The sequence below is a fragment of the Phalacrocorax aristotelis genome, chromosome 15 (genome assembly GCF_949628215.1).
Source record: "Phalacrocorax aristotelis chromosome 15, bGulAri2.1, whole genome shotgun sequence".
Taxonomy (NCBI): Eukaryota; Metazoa; Chordata; class Aves; order Suliformes; family Phalacrocoracidae; genus Phalacrocorax; species Phalacrocorax aristotelis.
The window spans coordinates 4,339,231-4,363,161 of record NC_134290.1 but is presented as its reverse complement, the minus strand read 5'-3'; the positions used below and the strand labels follow the sequence as shown (position 1 = coordinate 4,363,161).

The following is a 23,931-nucleotide window of genomic DNA, read 5'->3' as shown; positions in this document are numbered from 1 at the left end:
CCCCCCGGGGGCTTCGCGGGGCCCCGGCTCCCCCCACGGGGCTGGAGTCGCATCCAGCCCCTGCCCCAGCCGGAGCCCTGCGGGGCTGTGGGGGGGACCCCTGAAAGTGTGGGATCGACCCCGGCCCTCCCCGCCCCCCCCCCCCCAGCTCAAGAGAAGCCAGAAGTGGTTCGGTTCTAAACATCGGGAATTTTATTTAAAAAAGAGAAAAAACAAAACAAACAAAAAAAAACCATCACAAGCACGAACACGGTTACAGTCCGCCGCCGCCCCGGATCCGCGCGCAGCATGCTCACGAGCCGGGGGGGCCATGGGTTCGTTTTTTGTTAAACAACCGTTTGTAAGGGGGGGGGGGGGGCGGGGGGCAAAAGTTAAAAAAAAAAAAAAAAGATAACTCATCACGCGACCGTTGAACTTGGTTTTAATGTTTCTCCACAAACGGTGAAAAATACTAAAGTACAGACAAGGAATAATCATAATGTTGTGGCCAACATTATAAATATGGAATTATAAATTTAAAACATTTTCTGGTTTAAAAAATAAATCTGGTAGTAAATGCAGCTCTGCGGGGTCCATCTCTAGTAGGGCCGGTCTCTGCGCTCCTGGCGGTGCTCGCCCCTGCGAAGGGAGGGAGAGGCTGGGTCAGTCACCACACCCCAGGGTCCCCCCCCAGACAGGGAAGGCTCCTCGCCCCCCTCCCCACATGCTCCTGCACCCCTGCACCCCTCCACCTACTCCCAACCTGGGTGACAGGGGGAAGGAGTGGGGCCCCGGTGCCACCCCACCCCCGTGACCAAAGTGCCTCCGGCTCGCCCATCAGGGTTTGCCCCCTCCCCAGCAGAGCCTCGGCCCCCCCACCCGCTCTCTGGCCGTACTTGTCCATCTTTCCCGGTCCTCCGCGCCGTCCACCTCTGCCTCCGCCTCCCATCTGCTCCATCAGGGGTCCTGGGGGACCCCCGGGTCCTCCTCCTCCTCGCCGTCCGCCTCCTCCGTAGCCACCTCGATCCATACCCCGGCCTCCTCTGAATCCACCTCTGTCTCCGCCACGGCCACCTCTGAACATGCCGCCGGGTCCCCCACGGTCCATGAGGCCACCTCCTCGCCCACCTCGCATCCCCCCGGGGCCGCCTCTGCTGCGGTCTCCGCCTGGGAGAGAGGAGAAGACTCTCGGAGCATCCCGAGAACAGAGCCAGCCTGCTCCGATGCTCCTCCGGCCTCTCAAAACCCTGTCCCGATGAACCCGGCACATCCAGCTCAGTCACTAAAAACAGGAGGTCTGGGAGCGGTTGGGAACCCCGAGGGCAACTGACTCTGCAGGGGAGCACAGCAGGGACGCCTCACCCAGCTTCCCCTCGAGAGCCAGGGCTCATTAAGAGGGCTCTACCTAACGAGGTGACAGCGGTGCTTCGGGGAAGCAAAGTGCTGAAGACAGCCCCAAGGAAGCGCCTTGGCAGCTCGGGAAGAGCTGGAAAGCACCGGAGGAACAGAGGGCAGAGTCGTCCCAGCCTCCACGTTGCAGTTCAAGGAGGTATGAGGCCCCAGGGGCTGGAAACAGCCGCTCCCGGAGCAGCCCTGAACCAGGCTTGGGGCAGAAAGCCAGGTACTTCCCGTCCCGCTGTCAACTCTACCACCCACATACCTGGAGGGGGGAAAGGGGGTGGAAGAAACCCTTCTGGTTTAGGAGCCTTGCACTGGTTGCACTCTGTTCTCCAGGCAAAGTTCTGGTTTCCGCATCCCCTGGGTAAAAACACCAGTTAGGAAAGGCCAGGAAGGCATTCCTGGCTAAGCAACCCTCAGAAGCGCTGCCTGGCCGTTAAGAGAGCACAGGGAGAGGAGACATGAAGGCGGGTCAGCAGGACCCGGAGCACATCAGCCGGGATGGTCCTTCAGCTGCAGCTCCCTGGCAGCGACACCAGCCCTCCCTCCCTGCTCTGGATGGGAGAAAGGAACTTCCCTGGAAGGCCCAGCAAGTTCTTTTAAGAAAGGCCCGTTTCTCCTGGCCAGCACCTTGGACAAAAGGGCCCCCTGGCGCTCTGAGGCGAGAGAGGGCTGTCATCACCAGGCGGGAGGGACCACAGAGGTGCCAGGCTCGCGTGGAGCTCCCGTGACGTGCGAAGCTGCCGGCAGCACGGGATACTTACGGATTGGGACACTGCCAGTCGCCAGCTCGGTGCTGGACGCTCCCGCCAGAGGGGTTTCCCCTAGATCCCCGCGGTCCTCTTGAGGAGAAGCCACCTCTGTCTCCACCTCTGCCTCCCACCCGGCCCATGGGGCCGCTCGGGCCGCCAGGTCCCCCTGGGCCTCCGGGCCCCCCTGGACCTGTAAGGAAGGCTCCGTTAATGCCAGGAGGCACCGGCCACCGGCTGGAGGATGGGGTGCGGCTCGGCAGGCGTCACAGCCCTGGCCGTGCCCTTTGGGGGGCTGGACATTACCTCCGCGGAGCGGGGGAGGCATTCCCCGCTGCTCGCGTGGGGGCATCCCCCCTCGCATGCTGTTCATCGGGCCCTTTTTCCGCGCGAGGGTAACCTTGAGCTTGCTCCCCTGGAAATCCTTCCCTAGGAGGAACACATGGGCAAGAGCGTCACTTTGGGCTGTGAGCATCCACTGGACTCTAGGATCACACACAGCCTTCCAAAGGATACACAGCTGCACCGAGCCATTAATCACAGGGGAAGTTTAACCCAAGCGTCAAATACAGCAGAAGGGCAAAATTCCACTCGTGGGACTGAGGTAAGCTCCCACTACAGGAGACCACAGGTGAGAGGGGCCTGGGCAGCTGAGGGCAACCACAACCCAAGCACCACACTCATCTGTTCTTGTTAAAACCAGGAACCTCTGAGGCAAAGGCTTGACTGCCTAGAGCTAGCCTGGAACAATGACAATCCTCCACGCGCCGAGGACAGAAATGCCGACTGACTTCTCTCAGACAAGAATTTAGTTCTGAAATCAAGAATAACGCGATTCCATCCCAAAAGACCCCCCGCACACTCACCATCAAACCATTCAACAGCTGTTTTGGCGGTAGATGGGTCATCATAAGATACCGTGGCATCTCCTTTAGGTTTGCCGGTTTCTTTGTCGATGTAGAGGTTTATCATAGGCTGTCCAGTCCTCTTGTTCATCTAGGACAGCAAAATGTCACGTCTCCCCATAAGCTGAGCGGGGATTTACTCTCCTCTGCTCTGCTTTCAACTTGAGACAGCCGAGCCTCATTTTGGCAACTCCGTGGCAGAAGAAAGGGCCCCTCTGGCTTACTGTGGGGGGCAGCTACTGCCCAGACAACCCAACAAATGAAGGAACCAGCCCAGAACAGCGCTGCCTGGCCTGACAGGTCCCTCCTGTGTCCACCTTGCCGGGCAAAAAACAGGCTGCAGCCTCGCCACATCCTCCTCTGCTCTCCCCACCACCACCCTGACCCCTCACGCTGTCACACGCCCCACCAGCAGCAGATCCACAGAGGCACCCCTTCCTCCACGCTGTAAGCACCGGTGCTTCTGCAAGTCTAATTGTGCTGTTGAGGGACAAAACCTGCAAAGGTTCTTTGGGAAAGCCTGAGCTACGGGTCAGCGCCGGGCTGCGGTCATCCTACTGCCCAACCAGCCAGAGACCTACCAGCTCCAGGAAATGAAAGGCTGAGCGGAGAGGAGCAATGTGCGGCAGGGAGGAGGTGGGCAATCCCCTTCCCCTGCGCCCTACCAGCTGGAGGCCCACCTGCGCACACGCACTCCTTCTCACCTTGACAACACCGCACTGTTTGAAGAAATCTGCTAGATCCTCCAGGGTCACATTATCATTGAGTCCCTGCACATAAACTGAACTGTTGTCCGAGTCCTCATCTGGGTCCATAGGTGGGCCTAGGAGATAATTCACGGTGTCATTGCAGGGAGACGAAAGGCAGCGATACAACACATCCGAGTAACTTTTCATCACGTCATCCCCTCAGCCAGCTGTGGCTTCGCTCTCAATGAGCGCATTTACAAAGTGACCCGAAAACCCAGGCACTGAGAGCGGGGACGCTCTGCCACCTCCTGCACAAAGGCAGGCAGGTCTGGGCTCAGCTGCTGCCGAGCTGGCCTGCCTCCGGCCAGCTGCTTCTCCTGCCACGGCCAGACACCCAGCACGAGGAGAACCCCACGGTTAAACTGCTTGGTTACAACGGGAGACATCTGAGATGAGATGCAAGGAGGACCATTGTGTCCTTTGGGCTACTGCACATGGACACCCACCCCCTCCAGCTCTCCTTTCCGCAGCAAAGTGCCGATCCTGGAAGGCTGACGCATAACTTCCAGACACGCCTGTGCAACAGGAAGGAAAGAGCCGCATGGCGACAGGCCAGGGGTGGCACAGGAGGAGGCTACTGGAGCAGCCCATACAAGCTCCAGGCTAAGACTGCCTGAAACGAGCTTTCAGCTGAAGCGACCAGCCGCAGATCCAACCAGCTCCCCCCAAATCCCCCCTAGCTCCTGCGGAGAAGGGCAAGAGTCTCACAAACACGTGCGGTTTTTCACCAGTCCAGCTGTTCTGACGAATGAATGGGGAATCAAGAAACAAATGAAATGGCCAGAAAGAGCCTCCAAATGGCAGAGCACCCTCGTGCTCCGGCAGAAGGGCACTCCGTGCGGCTACAGCTCCCATGGCCACAGCCCTCGTCCGGAGCAGAGAACTAGCACCGAAGCCCCGATTTTGTGAGCCCAGGAGAGAGCCTGAGCAGTTATTGGCAATTACCTAAATCAAGGTCCGGTCCTTCTTCCATGTGTCCTGCCAGTCGGGAAAGAATCATAAGAAATTGTGTTAGTGCACGCCTTGCAGGCTGAAGAACCGACACACAAAATACTATCTACTTATAACCACCATTCGTGGTGCCGGTTAAACTCAAATTGACCTGCATTGCAAAAACATCAGCAATGCACCTTTTACTTGGTGATCGGTTTGCTATTTTTAGCAGCCTTTCAAACCATTAACCACTATTACACGTTGGTTGTTTTTTTTTTTTAATGCTTTACCAGGCCAATCAATTTTACGATCATTAATAAAGTTACTTTACAAAAAATTTATTAAATCCAAACCATTTATTTTCCCCAAATTACAGAAGTGGTTGCTCAATTCTTCCAAGTTACCCTGTGTCCTGTAACCGCATACCCCTAGGCATTGCCGGCAGTACCCATTACAGTCTTGTTTGCATATGTCATTTTAACCACTTAAACTAATAAAAATTACACTTTGTTCTAAAAACTGACTGCAATTTTTTTTTTTTTTTAACACTATCCATTGTAATGCTCAAAAACTTACCACCAGGCTTATTGAAGCCACCTCGCTCTCCAGCGCTGCTGGGGGGATAAACGAAGAAATGAAGGCCTTTCCCTTTACAAAGCCAGTACCGCTCTGAGCCTCTGCGGCTCACTGGGAAGAAGGGCACTGGCTAAACATCTCCAAACAATGCATCTGTCTCTCTCTCTCTCATCTCGGCACTATGCCTTTCTTCAGGGCAGCTCGCTCAAATTTCCTTTACATATACGCAACCTCGCTTGTCTGGTTTTAGACACCACTTTGCTGTCGGTACCCTTGCGTTACTTGTACGGGTATTATCAGTGCAATACTTGGCAAAAGAAGTGTTTTCGAGCGTTATAAATTGGGCTTTTGCTTCAGAGAAATCGTGAGGTCGTTTACTGGTCAACTCCCTCCCCTCTGTGTGTACACAAAGGTGCACCCTCAGCCTCTCGCAGCATGAGAGCGAAACGAGCCCGCAGGTCCCTGACATTAACAGTTAAAAAGGTAGGAGACAACCATACGCGATACCTACAACAGAGTTCAGATGACATTTCCGCTAAAAACCTCGGTATAAAGCCATACATTCAGGTCACTACTGAATTTAACAAGTCTCTGTGGAGGGAGAACTTACAGAATACAGCGGGGGCTCGAAGGCCTGGGGTGCAGCTTTGTGGACACAGACCAGAACGGAAGATTTCGGCGCACACCAATGCAAACTCACGGCCACAGCTTTTGTCAAAAGCTTTGGCTGAAGCCTTCGGCTAAGACTGCTTTCAAGCGCTGGTTAATTAGGAAAATGCCACCTGAAAAGGATTTTGATGTTTCTTGCTCTTTTTGGAGAGCCAAAAAGCTGTTTGGAAGGAGACGAGCAGAGGAGGGAGAGCACCGCCTATTTTCTAGCAAGTATTGCACCTCTAATACCGGAAAAAAGAAAGTCGTCAATACACAGTTTCAAGCTGTTGCATGCAGCTTTGCCTCCTTTTGTTAAAGTACACACCATTTACGTAATGTCTCTCTTTTCAAACACATACGTTTACACTTTTTAACGTTACACAATTCTAAAGTAGTATACCTCCTCTGGTTTTATTACCAAACAACAAGTATGCAGTTACCAAAGTTACAGAAGGATTCCATTTATACAATGAATACATTTGGTTAAAAATATTCTATGTATATTTTTCCTCTCCATATGGACACCGTGTCTAGTCCCACTTTTCATTATGCTGCCGGCTGAGAACTGAGTACGGGTACTTTTTAAGTATTGAAGTGTATACAAGGCTCTCACTTTGTAACCTGTAGCATATAAATGCGACAAAGCATGTTAAAAAGTTTCCATGTTTAACAGCCAATGAAAATATAAAATAATTGAGTCAATGAAAAAGGGCACGTTAATAACATCGAGCTCCTTACCTGCCGGAGACACTGAAATCCATCACCACAGCATGATAAGAAGGGCCGAGTTCCCCTACCTGCCCCTTGGCGCTCATAGGAAGGCCACCTTTTCTATGGACAGCAGAAAGTCTACGTCCATAAAGCAGGGGACCCTTTGTAATGGTCTAGTCAGGTGGAAATTGCTACGCACGCAATTTAAACTCGGATTAGGGTGTGCAATCAGAGACAGATGACAAATCTTTTGCATGAAAAGCTCCAAAGGGGCTAGAAATTTTAAGATGTGATGATAGACGTTTCAAGTGTCTACATCTACTTTAAACCATTAGAGATAAATACATCATGGGTGAAATCTTTATGCAGAACCACGGAACTCTGTTCCTCTTGAGCCAATTCAAGCCAGATGTGTTCCCACACAAGCCAGTCTTTTTCTTCTGTTTCCACACACCGGTGGTTGTATTTCTCCGATAAAGATTTCATGCCACTTCAATTTATTTCGACAGAGCTATGCAGAATGGGACTATCACTTGCCAAACCCTGGTTGCCACCAGGTTGTGAAACACCTTCAGAAGTTGTCTATCGAGGAGAAGCTGCGATGCTGGCTGCCCCGCCAAGCACTGGGGCTAGCACTGCGCATCCCCTGCCACATCTCCGGTGTGCACCTAGGGACACTCTGCATAGCTCTGAGCGACGGTGTGAAGGGATGGAACACACACAAAGCTACGGTTTTCCTTCTCTTAGGAGCCTTTGGGATTAGTCCTCCTTCCTCACCTCTAGTGAAACAAACATCACGGACAGGGAGACACGCTGCGGACTTGACGGCATCGGTTTACCAAACCAGATTTTGCCATCAAACATGGCCAAACTGATTTAGACCACCTGAAAGCTCCGAGGGGGAGCAGTCCTGGGAGTCAAGCCAGATCTCTGTCCTTTCTTGGGGTCTTTCTTCACACTCCAACCACGCTCTAAGTGTTCTGGCCACTCAGAGTCATGGCTTAACAGCAGCAATCTGCCCCCCCCGGCACACTCTTACGCAGGTAGCTCCACGTGCTACCGCTAAGGTGGAGAGGCTGACGGCATAACATAGGGCTGACAAGAGGCTTCTGCCTTGTACATACCTGAGCTGTCAAGATCCCCACTACTGAGGCACAGGGAGTGACTCCTGGACCTGGCGGAAGGTTTGTGTGTGTTCGATCCGGAGTTACTGTTAAACCCCACAGAGGATTTCACCTCTGCACGACCACGAAGGGAGCTGAAAGTTCTGGGTTTGGCAATACCCCTAATTCCCCCCGGGGCCCAACCAGCTGCAGGACAAAAAAAAAATCAAACAGGTCCTGCTCCTATTTCCCCTAGGATAACATTTCCATGGATTAGAAGCAATGCGGCTACAGATACGTTCTCCATGGAAGTACCGTTGGGAATGTCAACCTTTCAGTCCCTTCTTTCCATTTCAAATCCTACGGGTGAAACAGAATTAGATAAAAGGAGAAAAGATTTGCTCTTACCCCATTCCACCGCGTCCTCCTCCCCGCCCACCTCTGCTCATGCCTCCACGATCATATCCCCCTCTTCCCCTGCCCCGGCTATCAGGGCCGCTCATATTCCGATTCTCTCCCGGGCCTGAAAAGCCTCCGGATTCCTGTCCGTATACGTTCATGCTGCTAGGATGGTCCTGACGGAATGAGCCTGAGGAAGTTTGTAACAAATGTATTAGGGAGCTGCAGGTGAGAGTGGGTTGAAGCTGCCTGTTCCCTTTTTAAGCCCTTTTACCTGCCTTCAGCACCGATCACTTGCTACAGCACTTACAGCAACAGCGTTAATCGAGGGAGAGGCACACCGCTTTCCATTTGCAGGACTGAGCTTTACCCTAGGCCCTACCAGTATGGAACGGGAACTGCCACCTTGCCAAAGAGAATTGTTTACACCAAGCCTTGCCCACTCCACCCTCAGCAGTATTTTGTGCTTCTATGCTTTTCAACCACCTGGCCACCTTCACCGTGCTGAGAGGAGCATCATGATTTGCCACTGCACCAGGCAAGCCATTTTCCAGTGAGAAAGGGCAAAACCCAGCTACGGTAGGCTCTCCCTTCAACTCAGCTGCAGGCTTTAGACGCAAAGTAACGCTAAGTCTCCTTCAGAGACAGCCCACCCTGCAAGGCCAGGGAGACTGACCCTTTCCTCCACGACCACACAGCTCTGCTAAGCGCACTCACTCTGTTGGCCGTAGCTGCTGCTCTGCTGGCTGTACTGGCTTGGGGCCTGGCTGTAGGATCCGGTCTGGGGTGGGTAACTGGTCGGCGGCGGCTGCTGCCCATAGCTGCTTTGCTGGCCATAGCTAGTCTGTTGTCCGTAGGTGCTCTGTTGCCCGTAGGTGCTCTGCTGGGAGTAAGTGCTCTGATCGTAACTGCTTGGCTGCGTGGAGGAATAGCTGGAAGACAAAAGCGTTGAGAAGGTGGAAAGACGAGCCAATTCACCAGCAATGCACATTAGGCTGCAGAAGTGGCTCACGCAAGAAGGTAATGCAATTATAAGATGTACTGTTGGAAACCATTTAAAAAGGTGAAGTCATCCTGTGGAGGCTAGTCTGCTGGCAGGAGACAAAAAAAAGCTGGTAGGCTGCTAAAAGCAAAATCCATCCGACTGTTCACAATTTATTCATACCTCTCGAAAGAGGCAGAAAGAAGTGCCAGGGCAAGAATCAGTGGCAATGCAAGTTATGGTCTCCCTTCTGCCTTGGCACTGAAATATTTTCAGCTGATGGTTAATAAAACAGCCACCTCTCACGCATCTCAGGCTTTGAGAATTTCAAACATACACTGTAGAAGTCAGCATCAGCATATTAAAGATATCTGAGGGGAAGAGGTGAGCCCCTTGTCAAAGCCATGTGTAAGGAGGCAGCAAAAGGTCACTGTAACACACTCCATGTCTAGGAAATGTCATGAAAACATTTGTCATCGTTACACCTTGTGCAGGCATGTGCACAGAGACACTTATGCACTCAGTCACAGCCGCATCTTCCTTACAACAAGAAGTACACCAACAAGAACCACACCTCACTCCTCCCAGGACATCAAACCTCCTTTTATATCTGTCCATTGAAAATCCCTTGAGAAAATCCCTTTTGCTCAAGCTAACCTGGCAGCTCCCAGGCCAGCTGCACAAGGCTTAGCCCACTGCGAGAGTTACCTGGTAGGAGGATAGGAGGGAGGCGCAGTGACTGGCTGCATCGGGTAGCTGGCAGGCACCTGAGGATAGCTGTAGTTGCTCTGTCCATACCCTAGGCTGGGCTGGCTGTAGCCTGTCGTACTGGACTGCGGCTGGCTGGTCTCTGCTGGTTTGCTGCCATCCTGGGGTCTACGGAGCAATATCAAACAAGAAGGAAATATTGGTACAAACTCCCACCTCGGGTAGCAGCGAAGGCACTCAGATCCCACCCCAAAACAGAACGGCACTACCTATTGCTTTGAGTAACATTATGAGCTGGCATCGCATCGGAGTCAAGTCACTTTGGCAGCAGCTAATATATGCTCATTGCACACTAAACATTTTAGCACCTGCTGACCGGGCATTTGCACACTCTCCTGCCACAGGAAAGGCCCGGGCAGCATCCTGAACAGAGAGCATGGAGTACCACAGCTTCTGTTCACCAACTGCTGTTACGAAAGCAAAGGCGAGGGATTTAGACTTTGGCTCTAGAATTGAGCTGCAGATGTGAAACGGCCAGGAGAGCGGTCAGCAGCACTGCCCCTCCGCTCAAGCTGGTTTTGCACAACGCTTGGCAACAATCGGCACAAAAGCAGCCAGAAACGTCGTCGGTTAAATGCACCATTGTTTGGTTTAGAATCCAGTGTGAGCAGATATTGCCCCACATACGTTATCCGATGAAAGCGAAAGGATGTTGGGGGTTGGACTAGATGACCTTTAAAGGTCCCTTCCAACCCAAATGATTTTATGATTCTGTGTTTAGTACTAACTCTCAAGGCCTGAAAATAAGGAGAACCCTTTTGCAAGTGACTCGCATGTCCCCTTTTTTTATATTTGTCCCATACTGTCGGTAATCTCTAACTGTTTACCAGGGCAGAGTAAAGAGTTAAGCTACTTTTGTTGTACAAGCTGGAAAAAAAGAGATTTTAAATGATGTCAGGATTCATACTTACAAGTGTAATCTGACAGACACAGACAGAGCTGTGCCAAGCTCTGCCTCTCCTTACTGGAGTGGTTGCTACAAACATCAGGTGAACGAATAAGGCAGTTTTTACTCAGTGCTAAACCAGTTTCCATTATCTAAATCTTTCATATCCTGAGCAAACAATTAAACTAAATATACTATTGACAGTGCCCAGACACAAGTGATTTAAAAAGGAAGTTGTCTACAGCATGTGCATCCACTCCAGAAGTCACAGTACGTAACAGTATCCTGCCTGACCCTGTGACTCAAGCTCAGCTCAGGCTGGTCTGTTTTCTGTTCTACTTTGTGAGTCAAGAGCCCATTTTTGCTGCTTGGTTGCTCTCCTCATCTCCCAGCAGCGCTGACTCACCGTGCCAGAGCAGAACCTACCTACGCGGCTTCCCCCAGCCCTGAAACACGATGGGATTGGACGCAACGAGAGAAAAGCTCAAGCACAACAGTCAGAGACAAGGTGTAAGCAAAACCAGTGGGCCCCAGTTCAGCTGGCGGCATGCTGGGGCCCCCCCCCAACAGCAGAGCAAACACGGCCTTAGGGGGAGGAGAGGAACCAGACGTTACCTTGCGGGAGCAGATGCTGCTGGCTGCTGCCCGTAGGCTGGGTAGGCGGGCTGAGTGCCGTAAGCGGATGGTGCTGCGTAGGAAGCCTGGGTGGTGGTAACCGTAGCGGTGTTAGTATCGTAGGCGGCTGTGCCGTACCCCTGGACAGGCTGACTGTACGCTGGGGGGGCAGTTGGGGTGGTGTAACCTAGAACAGACAACAGCCTCATCAGGTCAGGATGCCAGCCTTCACTCATAACGGTTCGGACTATTGCGCTTCTGCTGACAGTTTATCAAACCTCAGGTACAGCACAGATTTCACCGCTGCAAAAATATCACAGATAACCCAAAAATTATGAACTAACCGATGCCGCCCCTTTGCCTTCCTTGGAGAAACCCCCTGCCCTGGGAAGCCGCAGCCTACAGCCCCAGCTCTATCCTCACCGTCCAAAAATCATGCTCTGAGGAGCTTTCTGGAATCCATCCTTCAATCAGCATCCAAGGGCTGTTTGTTTACAGCTCCCAAAGCTCACTGCTAATGTAATAAAGCGCATGCAGGGCAAGCCGAGGCATGCAGCATCTTCTGAACACAGAAAGACTAAACAAAGCTTCTGTTAGCCCTGAAGTAAAAGAAATCCAATCGATTCAAGAAGCATGGTCCCATCCTTTCAGCTGTTTTGAAAAGTAAAAGCACAAAATGGCACCAGGCTGACTTGACAAGTCTTTTTGAGCCATTTACCAAGTCTTATTTTAAATCAGTAATTCTGGAAACAAAAGAAAAGCACTTTACATTTGCTTTAACTTAAGAGAAAGGTCAAAAACACAAATAAGGCAGCTCCCGGTATTTTATGTACATTCCCGTTTCTTAGGATTTCAGTTTGCTTTAGGTAAAAAGCCTAGAGATCATACATTTATTTCTGAGCAATTTTACAAGAATATCCAAGATCCCCAAACAGCTCAATTTAAATTACTCCTTCCAGCAGCCACCGCTGTATAATTTAGCCGGCCATTTGGCTTGTCGCAAAGGTGAACTATAAACCCAGCATTAACATGGTGGCTTTTTACAGTTAGGAACCTTGCGAGCAGCTTTTCAAATTATGAAATGGGGGCTTACATCAATCAATTAAGGTAACAGCTTCTCCACCGCTTCTTATTTTTAATAAACATAGGACACCTGTGACACACTATTCCCTCAAATTATACAGCATTTTAGGTCGATTGTGCTGTAGCTTTTTATTTCAATTCCCTAATTTGCAAAACAAATATACTTCCAGGAGGATATAGCGTGCCCTCCTGAAGCACCACAGTACTTCCACATCTTGCTGTCCCTCCTACAGAATCAGAACCCTTCCCAATGGCTCTCTGAATCAGCGAGTAAAGAGGAAGAGAAGTGAGAGGAGGAAGTTTGCACAGCGCATTAGTTAAAACCCACAAACTTCAGCTTTCCATCCCAAGTGACAATCTTGAATTTTCTGGTTAGCCTCAGGATCCTCAAGAAAGGGAGAAATGCCTGTCCACTCTTGTCACCTGCAACAGCTAGACTAAAAGCTCCCACAGGCCTCATTCCTCCTGCCCTGGGCCCTCCATGCTTGTCACGCTACCACCCTCCTGCTGAACGCCACAGGCTGGCTTCCATACCGCAGGGCTGCCCACCTGGAAATGTGAAAGCGAGAGAGCAAGCTCATCTCCCACCAGGAAACAATTTGCATGAATCGCTAGCAAATGAGTTTTCATGATTATTATTCCTTTTTGCTGAGAAGTTCTCTGAAAAGCGAAGTCCTCTTCTGAGTGTTGCTGAGCAGGGTGAATGGGATGATGCCAAATGGCATTAAATTAAGCTTGATTTTTAAAGCCTTGGACAAATTTATACAGTCCAAACACTTAAATGTCAGCCACCACAGTATTTCCATAGAGCACCGACACCAGAACTTAAAGAAATCCTTATTTGAACCGGCTGAAGCCTGACCACTTACTAAAAAAGCCTGCTGTTTGCCTAAGTACAGCCTGCAGTAAGGGCTGCTGAAGCCACAGCCTTGCCCTTGGCTGATCTGGCCAGACTCAGAGCTGCAGGGCGGTCCTCCCGCATCTGGGTCCCCTTTCTTGGTACTGTTACTGGCAGCACTAACCCCTCAAATCAATCAAGCAAGCAGGTTTGCTAGCACCTGGCTCTGCACAGTCAATAGAATAAAAGGGAAGGGAAAGAAATATCCTGAATTTTAATGCTTCAGCTCTAGGTGGAGCATTTCCCTTGTGCGAGCGCGCTCAGCAGGAAGGGTTTGTACCAAAGAAAGAAAAGGCTGTGATTTAACATCCCGCTGGTCTCAATTTTCATTTCAACAACTTGGTTTAGGTACTCTGAAAATAATCCTAAAGAGCTGTATTTTTGAGGGGGCACTTACATTACATCACTTCTCCCTCCTCCCCCACCAGTCAGTACGATAAACGGTGAGCCTGCAGAACAGATACGGTAAGAAGGTAACAGACCAACTTAGATAACCTGCTTAAGAAGTCCAGTTACGTGGCTCCGTTTCCTCTCAAAGTATCCAAGCCTGCAAGCAAAACCCTTATTGAAGTCTAGGAATTCTTCAGCTGGAGGGGAAGTTTGCAGGATTTGGCCCTCAGAGAACATCAACTGAAAACACTGGATTCAGAGAGATTTATTCTGATATAAGCAGGCTTCCTCTCAGCTCGCAGCAGTTTTTGAAGGCTCCTCTCTGATGCGAGCAGTATTACAAGCTACCTGGGGGTCTGTCTGCCCAAAGAGAGCCAACTCCTGTTTGGTGTGTGTCTCTTCTACCAGTGAGGGTCTGGAGAAGGGGATGCAGAGGCTACCCTCTCTCTGCTCTGTTTTGGTTAACAGATCATTGTGGCAGCCAAGACAACTCTGGGTGTGTTCATTTCAAATGCTAAATACATCAGAAACTTGAAATATATGTAACCCTAAATTTCACAGGTAAAAAGAGCAGTGGGGGCTGGCTGTCTCTTTAGAGAGTAATTCCCAGTTAGCTACCTAAAGGAAATGCATACTTGAACATTTGAAATTATGCCTTTGCCCCCAAACAACACCCGAACAGATGCAGCTCTTCATATACTCTTGTAATTCACGCTTATACACCGCAGTGATTAAAGAGCAAACCACGACCACAGATCTGATGGTGCCGATTAGCCCCCTAATCCAGTTGCATCCGGGGAGCTGCAGAGGAGCCTACGGGCTCCTGAACCCCTCTTCTCTGTAACAAACCGATGAGGTGACTCCAAGACACCTTCTCCCACAGCCCCGGCGAGGGAAGAAGCGCAGCCTGGGCAGTAACTCTCACATCGGTGGCCCTGGAGTCAGTGCAAGGCGGGATGGCAGAGTGCTTGGGATGGAAAGGTCCCCAGGCAGGCTAAAAGCCCTCGTGTGAGGCTCTGAGGCCATGCAGAGTAACCGCCTTTGCCGTTCCTGCAGAGTCCCAAGAGGGTGTATCTCCACAGGATTTGATTGTCCCTGAACCACAATGGCATCTTACTCCAAAAACAGGCTGTTAAGACAAAAAAAGGCACTTTGCTTTAAAGTAATTGAAGACATTTCCCTGCTCCAAAAAGGCGATGCCTAGGAAAAATAAACTGAGATTCAACTGTAAAAACACAATGTCTCTTAGGGCATAAAGACGTATGCCCCAGGCAACACCCCAGGCTTTATTTAGTACGAAAGGCAGAGACTGAGAGAAGGAAATGGGCTTTAGGCACTATCAGTCTCATTTGCACAGCTCTGGCTCCTCAAGGAGAGGCAGGTGTAGGAAGCATAAATACAACCTGGCACTCTGCCTGGAGAGTAACATCAACAGTCCTGCCACAGACCAATGCCATGCAGACTGAGGCAAATCATACTTGAAGGTTGATACGATCTTTTGTTTGACCACTTCTTTTTTTTTTGTTGTTGTGATGAAAAGAAAAAGAAGCTTTTTGCCTAAAAAAACCCCAACAAACACTAAGAAGCTGTGCAGAAAAGGTGGCTGATATTATTATTCCTCCAGCAATATACCCTTAAGGGACAAGAAAACACCTGAGTGGTGCAGCTTTCTGTGGCCCTTGTGGGACTGGAGTCCATAGTAAAGATCAAGGGACTCAAACATTTCTAAGAAAGGGATTTTGGAAGTCCTCAAATCCTTTTGGCTGCCAATTTATGTTCATACATTTTTAAACAAAAGGAAAAAAACCTGTAGATAGCCTGCAGTGACACTGGCTAAAGGGTACTGGCTCTCATTCTGCAGGACACGCGCTAACTGCTGGACAGAAATTTTCCTCATCCCTGTAAAGATGTTTGATATTTTAAAGTGCCGTATAACTGGGTAGACTACAGGGTAACATCTTCTCTCCACCTCTTCCTTGTGAAGCATTCCCCAGTGGCTTCTGTAGCCAGATACCCCACCGCCCGTCTGCCCTGGTATTCCATTGCTTTGGGAAGTATTTAAGAAAGCTCCCACTCTAACGGACATTTATAACGTCTCTCATAGCAAGGGCTGAATCAGCAGAAAACAGCACCCCAGGTGTTACTTGGAGAAAAATCCATTTTCTTTTTCAAAGCCTCCTGAATATTCAATCCAAATGTACCAGAACTGGACAATGTCTCAATAGTTTCTTTCAGACATCGAGACACTTTTATGTACAAAACTCTGGTTCAGAAAGCACACGTTGGACGTTTACAGCGCGTTCACGAACACATGATATATGTGTCTGCACTGGAAATCCAAAGACAACATGGAACGTGCAAATGTGGAGGTCAGGACACCCAGCCGTGTCCAACCAGGCTGTTTAGTGTTTAGGAAACAGTAGGACAATGGAGTTAGATTCACCTGAAACGTCTTGGCATGGCTGCCATTAGGGCTCGGGGGGTTTTATCCATAAAGTGTGCCACTCGGAGACTTTACAGTGATGTGGAGATGGCAAAGAGCGCTGCAGCCTAGTGAATTCTTCCTGTCACTGTGTGTGCACACTCTGATGCTGGATGGTTCTAGCGCTAAAACCAAGTGACATCTAAAGCATTAACACCACAAGTTTAGACAGGATGAGACAGCATTTTCCATGCAAGAGTGAGCAGGAGAGTCAAACCTGTACTGGTTCCTTCTACTGCGGGAAGCACAAGGCAAAAAGTAGAGGGTATGCTACCAGAACAGGTATACATCACTTCCACCGATTTGATTTTCAGGCAACCGAAGGACACCAGTGCTCAAGAGCAGCCAGAGCACACGCTCCCAGGGAGTGCTGCCGCGCCGCTTGCGCTTGCTTTGCTCTAAGCACAGTACACTCTGCAGCCACGCTTAGTTCCACTGCATGAACCAGCACCCAAAATGTTCCCTGAAAAATTAAATGGGCATGTTTGTTTACTTCTCAGCCCACCTGCATCTTTGCATCATTTTAAACTGCCCTTCACTGAGATCAGGCTCTTGAGGAAGGAAGCCCCTTCCATATCAGAGCTGCCCAGAGTAATTCAGCGTGGTTTGGGCCAGAGTTCCCCAACGCAGACTTGAGCTCAGCTCTCTCCCCAGGATAAGCCAAACCTTGCAGGCACGGGGGTTCTTACCGGCAGGAGGCTGCCCGTAGGATGTTGCATACGCAGTCTGCCCGTACGTCGCAGTCGTCTGGGGCTGTGTGTAGCTGACGTCGGTGGGTTGTCCATAGGTTCCGTAACTCTGTTGCCCATATGTCTGCTCCAAAGATGATACAAATTTAATTCATGAACAGAAGTGACTCGTAGGTGTTGCAGAGATACACACACAGACTGTTTCAGCGATGTACACAGACTGGGGGATCTGTGTTACCTGATGTACTGAAAGCAATCAGAGTCAAGCCAAGGCTACTGTGAGAGTTTGGGCGCTACTGCAAATTTCAGTTCAGATCTGTAATGAAGTTACAAATGCAGTTTTTCAATGCCAGGACCAGAGGGGCAGCCTCTTACATTTTCACAACACACCACTGCTCTACGTAAAGCAAGACATGAAAGAATCCAGCTCCTCGTAGTCGCCTGGGCACCCATCAACACTCACAGGTACCTCCTGAGGGCTAACCTGAAGCTCAGGGAGTGGGACTACTCAGAGGGCAGGACTGCATGAAGGACAAGTAGTCAGTTACTTCAGCAGAAAACTGCTTTAGTGTTCACTAGAAGAAACCTATTTAAGGTTTCAATGAAGTTCTGAATATTTGTGTCCACTGGGCAACAGCTCAAAAAAATAGAGTTTATGCAGGCATCCAAGGACTTGCCATCACCAAATTATCCCGGTTGCAGCTACTCCCGCCCCAGTGCCTCTGCATTCAGCAAGAGATCAGCTCTCAACTCGCACCTTCCCTGGAGCTCATTTTCAAGTCTAGACTATCACTAAAGGACTGCTTCTGCCCATCGTCTGGCTCAATCCTGAAGACAGCACTGCAAAGCAACTCCTCAGCCATGGCGATCCCATCGGCAGCACAGTGTGGCTGGATTAGCGCAGAGCTGCTGGCGCTGCAGTTTCACCAGCTGAAGAGCTACCTCAGCCCTGTGCCACAGACCGGCCAGCTCAGGCTTCAGGCACCAGCCAACTTCCAACAGCTTTGTGCGGCCAGCAGTTTGGTTTAGGATAAAACTCTAGTTACAGTTCAAAGAGCGACATGAAGACAGCCTTAACATCCAGATTCTCAAAGGGATTTACTGACTCCTGTGGGAGCCTGGAACTTAAACACCTTTTGGGATCTAAGCCTGTGTTACTCGTCAGCCAGCCAACCTGAACTCAAGCCACAGATCTTAAACAACAGTAGAAAAGCCTTGACCAGATTGATTACATCACCGTCTGTGGAAGCTCACTACATCAAGAGGCAGGAAACACAGCTATTTGCCTGCAGCTGAGTTTAGTTGGTGAGTTGCTTCAGTCTCATGTCAGAGGATGTTGTTGAGGCCTTCTGTTCTTACACTTGCCAGTCTGCTTACACTTGTCCTGGTTACATCTGTAACCTGCGCATTTGGTAGCAGTTCTTGCAATTGTTCTGCCTCAAAATACTAAATCAAAATAAAAGTTACCGTTACCTTCGCTTAAGCCTACCCAAAGGCCAAGACTCAACCTGCGTTCCTCCCGTAACACCGATTATTTCTCACAAAGGACCTTCGTAACCTGCCACGGGAACGAGCGAGGGCAGTGTTTTCATGCAGCCTCACCTGCCCTGGACCGGCCAGTGCAGGCAGCAGCCGGCAGCGTGGCACAGGCAACCTGAGCAGGCAAAGGTAGCTCCTGCTCAGCCCTGCAGCACCAAAGCCAACCTGTTGCCACGAACAGAATTAACTGATCTAACACTTCTCACTAAGGCTCCAACATGACAACGTGGTCGTTTTTGTCTCCATAATACAGGCATACTCTTGGGAGGCAGGATTTTCTCCTGAAAAACCTTTCTGGAAAGGCAGGAGAAGATTAACCTACACTACTTTTTGAGGACAAAAGTCTACCTTTGAAAACATACTTGGAGTGTGTATACAAATGCGTTTTTAGTAACTTGTATTCTAACGATTAAAAGTAAGCATGTTTTAATTCATCTCTTTAAGATCATCATCATTTTGCAGTCTAGCCAACTGAGAATATTAATGGCTTTAGCAACAATACCTCCATGAAAAAAAAAATCTATTCCCTGCTCCTACTTTGACCAACTGCTGCAATCTTACAAATAGCAATTTCCTCCCACCCCCTTTTTTTTTCAGGCTTTTCTCTCCTACTCTGTGGTGTCAAACGTACACTGAGAATTAGGCTTTTATAACCCTCTTGACAACAACCACCTTAGGCTCAGATATATTAACAAAGAAGGGGACTGTTGAGGCTCCTTGACGTGTAGGTTGGTTTTACTTTAAGAAGGCACTTCGGGCTGTGTGGGAAGCTACAAGACAACTTTTAATGACAGATTTTGACTTCGCTGCTCAGCGTTTTTCACGGCCAGCAGAGCCCCATGTAGTTTACTGGAAGACACATGATTCAGCAGCAATTATAAAACCGTCCTGTGCTTTACCTGGGTGGTCTGTGCATACCCTTGAGCTGGCTGAGGTGCATACGCGCTGTAGCTGTAAAATGAATTTAAAGAGGTTTATAATGCATCCCCGTATTTCTGACTTGCGCAAAACATGTATCACAAGACAATTTTCACATATCTGAATTATTTCTGCTGAAATGCTATGGCAGTACAAAATCTAAAAGCTAAAGGAAAACCACAGGATTTACAAACATACCTGAGTTAAGGCTAAACCACAATTATTATATACTTATATTACATCTTTTTAAAACAGAGAGGATAAGGCCATAATGCTACTTACCCCTGCTGAGCTGCAGCTTGGCTATAGGTACTATAATCTACAAGAAAAAAAAGGAAAAAAAGGTTGACAAAGGCTTAACAAAATTAACAGTGTAAGAGCACGGCAGCTGGAATTTCCTCCTGCAGCTTGAAAGAAGTGCAATAAACCGCTGGAAATCCAGTTTCAAAAGAGTGTAAGGTAAATGCACTTTTTCACTCTTTTTGAAGGAAACAAAACCTCTCTTCCCTTCATTGTTACTGCTGTTTGCAGCAGCAGCAACTTTGATCTCAAATGACCCTGCTTTAACTGCCACCTTGGATGACACCCAAAGGGGCTGGCAGGAGGGTGTTTTGTTTTGGAACAAAGGAAACACTGGGGCTGACACTTAGAAACGCCCTCCCCAGTTTCAAAGGGCCAGGTTGCAAGCTTTGGGGTCTGTAGAAACCACCACACTTCACTCTTTCAATTTAACTTTCAAGGACACAAACAAATGGCTGGAAAGTTCTAACACTTGTCCCTTTGCAAGGTTCGAGATGGGCAGCTAGCAGTAATTCCTTCCTCAAAGCCCCGATCCACACCAACACCCTGATCCAAAGAACTGAAATCCTGAAAATCCAAGCAGAAAAGTCTACGCTGAACTGGTCTGCTGGCAGGAATGGAAAATGCGTCTGCATGGCAATTACAGGGCTATATTTGAAATGATTACAGCTCCTAAATGTACGCTTTCCCTCAAAAGTCACCAAGCAACTCCAGTTCCCATCCAAACTTCTAGAGTGAACGATGAATCCATCACTCAGACCAGACCTTGCCAGCCAGATTCCAGCTCTCCCAGGACCACAAAAGTCCTAAGGACGGGGATGAGGAATGTGCGCAGACCTTGCTTGCATCTGCCACTCAGGCCACGGCATCTGACTGAGCTGGAGGCAGAAGCTGGACATTAGTAGGGCTTTTCTCAGGCAGAGCTGGACAGTCCTGTGCCGGAAGAGGTTTTGGTGCTTCTGTCACGACTGCGCCTCGGGGTACACTGATCTCCCTTAGAAAACTAACTAATGAATTTGAGGAACCTGGCTGACAACTTCCTACAGCCTTCAGTTAAGCCTAGGTTTTAAGGACTGCTTTAACACCTTCATCACTTTGTTCACAACTGAAGGTGATGGGAGCACCGGGAATTATTTTGAAAATACTCTTTTCATAAACCTGAACCTTCTGTTTCTTGAGGCCGTGGATCCATTGCTAATAAAGCTTTCCTCTCCCCCTCCTAGCCTCTCCACATGAGCTTACAGCTTTTCCTCCTTTGCACTTCCCTCCGCTGATACCGGAGCTCAGACCCTGGGGTGCATGCTGATGGACAAGGAAAGGAAGCTCAGTGACTCTGGTAGTGATTTTTGACAGATATTAACTCCTTCAACCTTGCCTCAGAGCACAGGAATCGGTACAAGTACACAAGGAAGATGATCAAAATACCATGTGCAATAAAGAGATGCTGAACTGCTATCCAAAGGCTTCCACACTCCTGAGACGCACCGCACAAGTTGTTAAACTACTCTGGCACCGCTCCTGCTTTCCTTACAAGTTGTCATGTTTAATATTGAAAAATTTAGCTTGTTAAATTCAGGGTCACTGCTCTTTTTTTTTTTTTCAGTCTACACATGGCTCTGCTAAATCCTGAGTGTTAAAAACCATTAACGCCCATTCCCCCTCACCCATCTTCCCTCTCCCACTGTCTCCTACCAGTGCTCCTCCATCCTCCCCATTTTGCCCTATACCCTCCTCTTTTCAAAGCCTGTTCACCCTCCAGCCACCAAACCCTCCATACTCCTCATTTAATTCTCATTTTCTGCACTCCTTTGGGTTACCATGGTCCTCCAGGCTGTTAAAAAATGGCCAGACTGCTGAACATGGACCTCCCCGACCTTCATCCCTCCATGGCAGACCCCCAGCGACCTGCCACACCTGGGAGGAGCTGCTGGGGCCTGGAGCTATGCACGCCGCCTTCAATTAAACACCCATCATACATCCCCTCTGACAGCCTTCCCCAGCCCTACCCAGACGTGACATTTTCCCCTTTGTAGGATTTAGGTGTTGAATATGCAATTTCCCTCTGTTAACCCCCACTCTTATAATTTGCTTGAATTTAGATTAATGCCAAAATGTTAAAAAAATATTATGGTTCATTCAGTTAAAACCGTCTCTGAGACTTTATTTCCAGTGGGAAATTAATCTTCATCCTTCTCTTTCACAAGGCTCAAGAGCACAATAGTGCAGCCAAAAATAGCAGCTCCCACAGAAGAACATTTCCATGTATTAAGCGGAAAGACGGCTGTACTTTTAAACCCCATTTTGACAATTCCATTGGCACGTATTCCTTTAGTAGCTTTTTTTCTTTAAAAGAAAAAAAACAAACCACGTTTCCAGATGTCACACTACACAGCTTGTGACACTTTGCGGAGAGGTCCGACTTTTGGCTGCTGGGCTTTAAGGCTACTTTAAGGCTGATGTTGCCGTGGCTGCTAAGTCTCAGTTTTGACCTATTCGCATCCAGCTGGAGCCCTCGTGCAAAAATCACGTTTCCTTCTACGATGCTTCACCGGTTTTATTAAACGAAATTATATTTGCACCAGAAACGGTCCTGAATAGCCACCAGAAAAGCACGGAGGAAAGCTTCGGAAAGGACAGGGGTCCCCTGAATTCAGAGCGTAACTCAGAGAATCTTCTGGGGCTGGAGCACCGGGGATCCACGGTTGCAAACAAGGCTTTGGCAAACACCTGGGAGGGAGAACCCGGGCACTGCAACCCCAGGGGCACCGGAGGGACCGGGCCCGGCGGGCGGAACGGAGCCGGGGGCAGCGGGGCAGGCGGGGGGGCCGGCAGGGCCGCGAAGCCCGCAGCCCAGCCGGGAGGGAGCCCGTCCCGTAGCGCCGGGGGAGCCGGGCCCGCCTCGCCTCACCCCGCCATGGCAGGGCCGCGGCCGGGCCCCAAGGCGCTCCTCCCGCCCCTCTCCCCTGTCTGGCGGCGGCGCCGCCGACAGCCCCAGCCCCTCTGACGGGCGGCGGTTGCAGGAGGCCGGCCCGGTCTCAGCCGCTCCCGCCGAGGCGGTCCCCGCGGAGCCCCAGGCGGGCCCGACTCCCTCCGCCCCCCCCCCCCCCCGGCCCCGCTCACCCGTCGACGCCATTTTCTCGCCTTCCTCCTCCGCGCTCCCAACGTCCGGCCGCCGCCGCCGCCCCGCACTGCGCACGCGGCGCCCGGCCCCGGCGGGACGTACCACGGAGGCGGACGGGGAGTGCCGCGAGTGGCCGCGCACGGAGGGCTCCCCTCGGCCTGCCCCGCCGGCGGTTGCCAACCTTAGCGAAGAACAGGGACCTGCCCCGCACCGAGGTGGCCGTCACTTCGGACGGCAGTTCTCCCGCGGCGCTGGGCGCTCACCCCCCCCGCCGGGCCGCGGGATGGTAGGGCCTGCGGCCATTAGGGACCGTCGCGCAAGAGCCGTTCGGGCCGGAAGCCGGAGAGGAGAGGGGGCGGGGCGGGGCTGGGCTGCGGCGTGATGTCATCGCCCGGCGTCACGCGGGCCGTGCGCGAGGTCGCTCCTGACGTCACGCGCCGTGCCGTGGTGTCATCTGGCATCACCTGACATCACGCTCCTGCAAGTGATGCCACGGGCTGCGCGTGACATCACAAGGTGTCACACGTCACATGCTAGCGAGTGACACTGCGGGCCAGCCCGGGTGTTGTGCAAGATCCCACGCTGCACCTGGCATTACGGCCTGCCCACGCAACGTCACGATGCGAGCATGACGCAGTGACAACACGTGTGATGTCACGCCACCCCAGCTGCTGGCAATATTGTCCCATGAGACCGCGGTGGGGATACAGGGCCACCGCAGGGACAGCCCCGGCACTCCCGGGGTGTCCCTGTCCCCAGCAGCAGCCCCCCCCCCCCCCCCACGTCCCCCCGCCAGCACCCTGTGCACCCTGCCTGCTGCCGCCTGCGGGCCCTGCTGCACACAACCCCCCCCCCCCCCCCGCAGGCACCCAGCCTCCTGTGCCCCAGTGGGTGCTGGGAGGCTGTGGTGTGTCCTGCAACGCCTGTGTGGCATGGGTGGGAGTCCTGTGGGTGATGTGGAGGGGGTGGGTGTTCCAGGGGTGGTGTGTTGTGGGTATCATGTCCCATGGGTGCCATGGTGTGGGTGGTGTCTCATGGGTGGCACGGCATGGATGGGTGCCCTATGGGTTGCATGGCACGGCTGGGTGGCCCATGGGTGGCGTGGCA

General features: G+C 50.9%; 1 protein-coding gene across 3 annotated transcripts; it reads right to left on the bottom strand.

Annotated features, from left to right (window-relative positions):
• Positions 1 to 169: 169 nt before the first annotated feature.
• Positions 170 to 22,982, bottom strand: EWSR1 (EWS RNA binding protein 1). 3 transcript variants are annotated; one of them, XM_075110829.1, is made up of 17 exons: positions 22,824 to 22,978; positions 19,686 to 19,722; positions 19,385 to 19,436; positions 16,947 to 17,070; positions 11,405 to 11,591; positions 9,844 to 10,011; positions 8,871 to 9,085; positions 8,163 to 8,343; positions 5,290 to 5,327; positions 4,726 to 4,758; positions 3,736 to 3,854; positions 2,993 to 3,122; positions 2,433 to 2,555; positions 2,142 to 2,319; positions 1,640 to 1,737; positions 876 to 1,146; positions 170 to 618 (listed from the first exon to the last, which is right to left on the bottom strand). In XM_075110829.1, exons 1-17 carry the CDS (start codon positions 22,834 to 22,836, stop codon positions 579 to 581), a joined length of 2,007 nt encoding a protein of 668 aa, XP_074966930.1. In that variant the 5' UTR covers positions 22,837 to 22,978; the 3' UTR covers positions 170 to 578. The 3 variants fall into 3 exon arrangements, with proteins under 3 accessions (XP_074966930.1, XP_074966931.1, XP_074966932.1); XM_075110830.1 differs by having other exon boundaries at positions 5,290 to 5,324; XM_075110831.1 differs by lacking the exons at positions 170 to 618; positions 876 to 1,146; positions 1,640 to 1,737; ... (4 more) ...; positions 4,726 to 4,758; positions 5,290 to 5,327 and adding an exon at positions 6,213 to 6,561 and having other exon boundaries at positions 22,824 to 22,982.
• Positions 22,983 to 23,931: the final 949 nt, after the last annotated feature.